Source organism: Hemiscyllium ocellatum, chromosome 2 (assembly GCF_020745735.1).
Source record: "Hemiscyllium ocellatum isolate sHemOce1 chromosome 2, sHemOce1.pat.X.cur, whole genome shotgun sequence".
Classification (NCBI taxonomy): Eukaryota; Metazoa; Chordata; class Chondrichthyes; order Orectolobiformes; family Hemiscylliidae; genus Hemiscyllium; species Hemiscyllium ocellatum.
In genome coordinates this window covers 123,573,517-123,580,322 of record NC_083402.1, presented here as the reverse complement: position 1 = coordinate 123,580,322, position 6,806 = coordinate 123,573,517, and the positions used below count along the sequence as shown (strand labels likewise).

Below are 6,806 nucleotides of genomic sequence, written 5' to 3'. Positions count from 1 at the left end.
AGATGCAAAAATCGATTTTATATGATTCATGGTGCACTGGTATTCGTAACAATTTATATTAAAATACCTATTTTATTCTAAATAGATTAGCCCATTCTTCATACAGTCTTGTACGGCAATGTCTACATGTAATATATTTTTCTTGCATGCTTTAATAAAATTCGATGTAATGGCGCGTGATGGTCATGTGTTTGTGATTGACAGGCATTCAGCGGTGTACCTTAATCGCTATTTTTCCTTCTTATAGTTCTACGTTTTGATGGCCACCAGCTTTATAACCAAATAAATGTTGATAGGTGAAGGTTGCACATTTTCGAAATGGTAAAGTGGTTGTAAAATTAGTGTTCGCTTTTTAAAACAAGTGCAGATTTACAGTGGGAAGGTTTAAAGAACATTATAGCCAAGTAATGACTGGTCTGAATCAATAATTATTTATACTGTATTCTATATATGTTTTGCGTACGCACATATATTAAAATGTCAACCCACTTTCTGCCACGCGGGAAAAAAAAGCAAACTCTCACATAACACTTCAAGCATTTGCACGTCTGGTCAAGAAAATCTACAGAATAGGGCTCATTCGAGAAGGTTGAAAACAATACCCGTCGATTCATATTAATGACTGCATAATTTATGGTGTCTTTCAATGCAAGTGAAAGGGCCTCCATATTTCACAGTCTCTAACGAGATAACCCTGTTTGTACAACAGAAAATCCTTCCCAGTGAGAACAAACAGCAAAGGGAATCTCCCGCCCATAGTTTTAAGAGCCTTTATTTCCTGTCCACGGGGCATTGTTGGATTGTATTTCTTGCAGTGAAACTTTTTTTTTCTCTTTTTAAGATAACGTATGGTTTGGGGAAAAAAAAATCAAGTGACAAAACTGATCATCTAAAGATGCCAGCCTTTTTTATCCAAGTACTTTGCCCTGGATTATATTACATTGAGTAGATATATTCACCCAATCCAACATTACCAATGATCGTCTCAACAATTCATTCACTGCCTGTAATGTTGAACGTCAAGTCTAAAATATTGGTCACTGGTCAGTAACAAACAAGCTAGAAAGATCCCATTGTTCGGAGAAGCGCTGTTTTTTTGTGTGTGGAGGAATCTTTTTACTTATTTTTTAAAGTGTTGAATGTTAATTAACTTGCACTGTTCTGTGGATGAGCACAAAATCGTCGTTTACGTTTTCGCTCAAATACTTTTGAGCTCGCATTGGCCACAGGAAAGTCAAGGTTGCTGGGTCGGCGCTAGCAGATCTTGCACTTCTGTGGAAATACCAGGAGGTGGCGATTGCTGAAGGTTTTCTGAAAGTAGGTCATTTTAGTTCTGTCTAACTAATTTTCGTCCTAAACCCAGTGCGGATAGAAAGTTCACCTCATAAACAGCCTTAAAACATAATTCAACTTGCAGATTTTATGGAAACAGTATCGAGCATCATCAGACCCCCCGAAATATACTGTCCTGCTCATTAAGACTACTCTCAATGACATTGTCTTAACCCAGTTAATGTTTCTGTGAAATACGGGGTTATGTTGATATCTCCTAACTCAAGAACACTTAGGGAGAAATTTATGATTAAAAAAGTGCATCTTAATTGGGTAGGGGGTTGTAAAATCTTACAAATCATCTTTTTGAACAAAATGATGCCCAAAGTCAGTTGAGAGTGCAACTACTTTCATTCACAATCAAAAGGTGATTTGCTTGGTTTGAAACTGTATCTTATATTGTGGTTCTGAGAATTTGGGGGGAATAGTTCATGATAATCAGCTGAATTTTACCCACCTTAAGATGTTACAATGAGTGGAGGTGTTATATGGTGGCCCACGTGTAGAAATTTGGCTTTCCCTGTCATCCAGTACCCTTCTTTATTGCTTATTGGCTCAGTAGCAGTGCTCATGGGAGCTCTTCCATTCGTCCTCCTAACTGGAATTGTGTAAGTGAGTACTGTAGATGGCCCAGAGTCTCCTTTCCCAGCTGGTAGGTGGAGCAGATGGTGAGTGGGCTGAAGTGAAAGAATAATTGGCATTTTTTTTTGAAATTGAAGAAGTAATTCCTAAATACTCCTAAATGAGCGTCAGGACCTTTGAATGAGCTCTTTTCAGCTTTGAAATGAACGACCACTCTATATCCACTAGAAAATTCCTCTAAGATTCAATAACACCAGAAAAATATGGACTTTGAGGTGTAACTGAGTAGATATATTCATCAAAACCAGATTTGAAAAGTTTTTTAAAAAGTCAGCTACTTTCATCTTAAAAGGTGTTTTACATATATTTACTTTCTGATCACAATAATTTGTTAATCTATTTAAGTGAAAAATCCATGCTGAATACACTATACCATCAAATTTAATAAAATGTACTGAACCAGTTTTGTTTAAAACTCAGAATTGAGCTGGGCTACAATTTCAATAAAAATAAATTATCCCACTAACAGAAAAACTGCTAATTTTTACAGAAATGGAAATAAAGTTGTTGCTTGAATTGTAGTGAATGTTTTATTTAAAATAAAACAATTCTGCATCTAAGATGATTGTTTATTGCTAAATAGCACCATAGCTTTATTAATAGAGCAGTGGACACATTTCAATTAAAAACGTCAACTGAGAACAGGATTGAAATCAGGAATCCAACTTGCTGTTATTGAGGAATTGTTGCTAGTTCTTGAGTTGGATTATTGAGTGGGCAAGTAATGGAGTTAATTTACCTTTCATAACCATATACCCTGTGATCTTATCGGGGAGCAATATTGCTTGTATGTATATGAACATTTCCACCAAAAGCATATATGTGGATGTAATGGCAACAGTGAATCAAGAATCGTTTGGAAAATAAAAATCAAAAATGTAGATTTCATGCTGATGCTATGCAAACTTACTTGGTAGGTACAGAAAATACAACAATGTAAAAATTTCAACAGATTACATGTATCTAAATCCTTTCACTTCTGTTGTGGTAAGATTTACAATTATAAAGATCATTCAAAGAAATGTTAAATTAGCAAACTGAAAGTCTGACTAGAACTTGGAATGAAGTTAATCTTTGCAAATAGGAGTAAGGACTGCCAAATAAATTAATTTCAGTCGCATTGATCAAAATCTCAATTAAAATCTAGTTGAGAGGAAATAGGATTGAGGATTATCTAAAAAGGTGCAGATAATGGTGAAATAATATGAAAGTTTGGAAATTGTCCTGTTGGAAATGCACCCTCCAAAGAATGTTTCAGGTCAAGGGTGAAGGAAGTTGGAATATTATTTTGTCCAAATCAATCGGAAGGACCATTGGAATTACCAGCACTAAGGTTCTCTCTGAAATCAATAATTTTAATTGACTGCACCTTTACACTTACATTATAAGTAAATTTCGCATGTAACATACCAGTTTGTGTTTTTGCTGTAGTAATTGTTACCTGTGTAACAAAATAGAAACAATTCCAACTCTTAATACATTGGCACGTGGGTTGGGAAGCAGCATTTATTTATGTTTGAAGTGGTAACAAAACGGACCGATGTGATTTGGGAGACCAAGGTATTTGGTAGGTTTATTCTGAAACAATATATTCCACATTTTCTCTGTATAGTACGCACGAAGGGATTTTTTATGATTCACTCGGGCAATCGAGACAGTGGCCTTAATTTACTTTAACTGAACAACAGCCATTGAGAAATCTCTGTTGACATTTCCTGAACGAGATCCATAGCTCTCCGGATCTGAGGTGGGGTCATTGACAACTTATATCTGCTGGTATAGATTTCGTGAAAGATTAACTGACCGTCTCTGAGGATGAGCTGTGATTTGGTCGGTTATGAATTCCTTGGTTTTGAAGAGTAGGCGTTTTAATATGAACATCAATAGAGGTTGCTGGCTGGAAATGTAGATACAGAATGATATTACAATCTAGCGGTGCAAACAGCCAGTTGTATAATTTGGAGAGAGTTTTCTGAAGAGATGCAGACCAAATTAAAACAAAACAAAAAGCATTTTGGTCCATGGAAGCACGCCTCATTTCCCTTATAGGATACACCTGAACATTAGCCTTTTTTTGAATGAAGCCCTGACTTTTCATTCAACTTTGGCGGCATTTTGTAGCGAAGGCAAATTGCAAAAATTATATATATTGTAGAAATGATGGCTGGGTTTGGGAAGGGAATGCTCCTTTAACATTCTGTAATGTGGGTGGGTGTTTGTTCTGCTCGAAGTCAATCGGAGGCAGTAGTGAGTCTTTATTCCCACCCATGGTTCGCTCGTTCGTTCTCAGCTTCTGCTGCTGTTTGGCGCCGGGGAGAGAACTTGGCGTTTGGTCACATTACCGACACACTGAGAGTAGACCGTCAAACTGACTCCTTCCTTGGAGTATAAATTCGTCATTTTAAACTATTGAAATTGATTTTAAAAATGGATATGAAGAGGAGAATCCATCTGGAACTTCGGAACAGAACGCCGTCTGATGTAAGCTGCCCACTCCTTTCCTCTCTGAAATTTTGTAACTAAGATTATTTTTGGTGTTAGTTTTGTTGGCGTTACTTTCTTTTAAAAAAATTAAGGTAGCCGTGACCCTTTGGTGACCAGTTTGCATTTTGTTTATTTTGTAGCGAGACCGCGGTCAGGTTATTTGTGAAACGCGAATTCTTGAAGGAAAGGGAATAAATATGTGTGTGTGTATATATATTATGTGTAGATAAACGTAAAATATGTTTTAAGTGCAAGGAAAGAGCCGTTTAAGCGAAGCCCGAGTTGCTGTTATGTTACAGTTTAACTCTTTGAAAGCTGGATTTTTTTTTCTTCCCTACTCTGGAGGAGCTGAATAAATGAGAACTTTCTACTGTAGTGGGAGGCGTATCTCACCTCAGGACGTGTAGGGATGTTGAAGAGATGGTCTCTCTCTCTCTGGAAATTTGTGCACTGCTTTGGAAGCCATATTTGTAACATACAGCCAAGGCGCCCTTTTAAAGAGAGCACGGGAGGGGAGGGGGTGGTAGTGGAGGGGATATTTAATCTCCACGGAGAGTTATATTTTAGAAAAAAAGTTATTGCTTTTTTTGTTGACAAAGCTCTCTTACATGAATTTTCCCAGCGCAGCATGATTGTAAACTGGTTTCTACTATCTGAAATCACCACGCAGTCTGTTTCCACTGTTCCACGAATATTTTGTAAGAGCCGAATATTAAAATATAAAAGGGATAATTTTTTAAATGTCCAACCGCTTCCGATTGCGGCAAGGGAAAATGATTATAATTTAGTACACTCAGCTCGGGTCTAATCATTCGATAAAGAGTTTGTTCAGTAAACTTTTTTTTGGAAGAGGAGAATTTCTGTACCGTTCTCTATGGCGTAAGAAACGGCGGAAGGGATGCTTCCCGTCACACACGCGGTGTTCGGTTTCTCGCCGTGTTTTGGTTATAATCAGTAACCAAAGCCGAATATAACGTGATAACCGCCAAGTTATATTGTTTTCTTTCGATTGGGATTTCTTTTTTTAAAAAAAGAGGGGAGCTAGTGGTGGTGGGTGGGTGGTTGGTTGATTGGTGGGGGTGGGGGTAACATTTCCAGGTCTGTACTGAGAGTTCGCCATGTTGGTGGCACGTTTTTCCACCCAATTCTTAAGTGGTGTAAAACGCAACACAAAATAATTAAAAAGTTTTCTGGAATTAAAGGAAAGGAAGGGGATTGTTTGTATTTTTAAATATACATACACATTCAGTTTTTATACGATGCTCGCTGTTGTGGCGAAGCAGCATTTCTCCTTCGCTGTGTCCAGGCGATGCGAAGGGCTGACTCGCCTTGCGGTGGTGTGGCAGCCCGGAGGCCAGAACAAACGTCGCCAAAGAGGCGAGCGAGCGATTTACATTGTTCCCCGAGGGAGGGCTGATCAGTTTCCCCATTGTTGACGGAACACGCAGCTCGCTCTTTTGCTACATTACGTTCCGAAATGGAACCTTCGGAGGCGCCGCTGAAGTATCCTCAGCGGAATGTATCCATTCTGCAAATGTCGTCGCTTTCCACTCGCTACTTTTAAAGGGGAAGTGAATGAGTGAATTTGGCGGTGGCGAAGATGGGTGAGAAAAAGACTGACGTCACTCGAGAGAAAAATAAAATTGACGTTTTATAAAGTTGGTCCTTTTTGTTTTTGCCGTTCAAGTTTAGATCTTTTACTTCCACTGAATTAAAAACAAAACCCGTTTAAAGTTTGCCTCTCAAAGACCATCTACAAAAACACAAAATGCTGTAGTTCAAGGTGATATGGGAATGTATAGCGAGGCTCGTTAACATCTGAAAAGGAGTTATCCAGCATGGAAGCAGACCTTCGATCCAACCAGTCCATGCTGATCATGTTCTCAAACTAAATTAGTTCCGCCTGCCTGCGTTTGGCACATATCCCTCCAAACCTTTCCTATTCATGTACTTATTCAAATATTTTTTAAACATTGTAACTGTACCTATACCAACCATAGAGTTGGAGAGTCATACAGTTGTGCAACATAGAAACAGACCTTTTGGTCGAACTCCACCATGCTGACCATATATCCTAATTTAATCTAGTCCGACTTGTCCATGCCAACCAGATATCCTAGATAAATATAGTCCCATTTGCCAGCATTTGGCTCATATCCCTCTAAACCTTCCTCATTCATGTACCCATCAGATGCTTTTTAAATGTTGTAATTATACCAGTCTCCTTCACTTCCTCTGGCAGCTCATTCCATATGCATACCACCCTCTGCATGAAAAAGTTGCCCCTTAAGTCCCTTTTATATCTTCCCCTTCTCACCTTAAATCTCTAGTTTTGGACTCCTTGGGGG

At 38.3% G+C, this 6,806-nt stretch overlaps 1 protein-coding gene across 1 annotated transcript in view; it reads left to right on the top strand.

The window, feature by feature from the left end:
- Nucleotides 1-4,230: 4,230 nt before the first annotated feature.
- Nucleotides 4,231-6,806, top strand: part of anp32b (acidic (leucine-rich) nuclear phosphoprotein 32 family, member B) — a 56,370-nt gene continuing 53,794 nt past the window's right edge. The window contains exon 1 of the mRNA XM_060839818.1: nucleotides 4,231-4,455. Within this exon, the coding sequence (XP_060695801.1) occupies nucleotides 4,402-4,455 (54 nt within the window). The 5' untranslated portion in view covers nucleotides 4,231-4,401. The remainder of the gene's footprint in view (nucleotides 4,456-6,806) is intronic.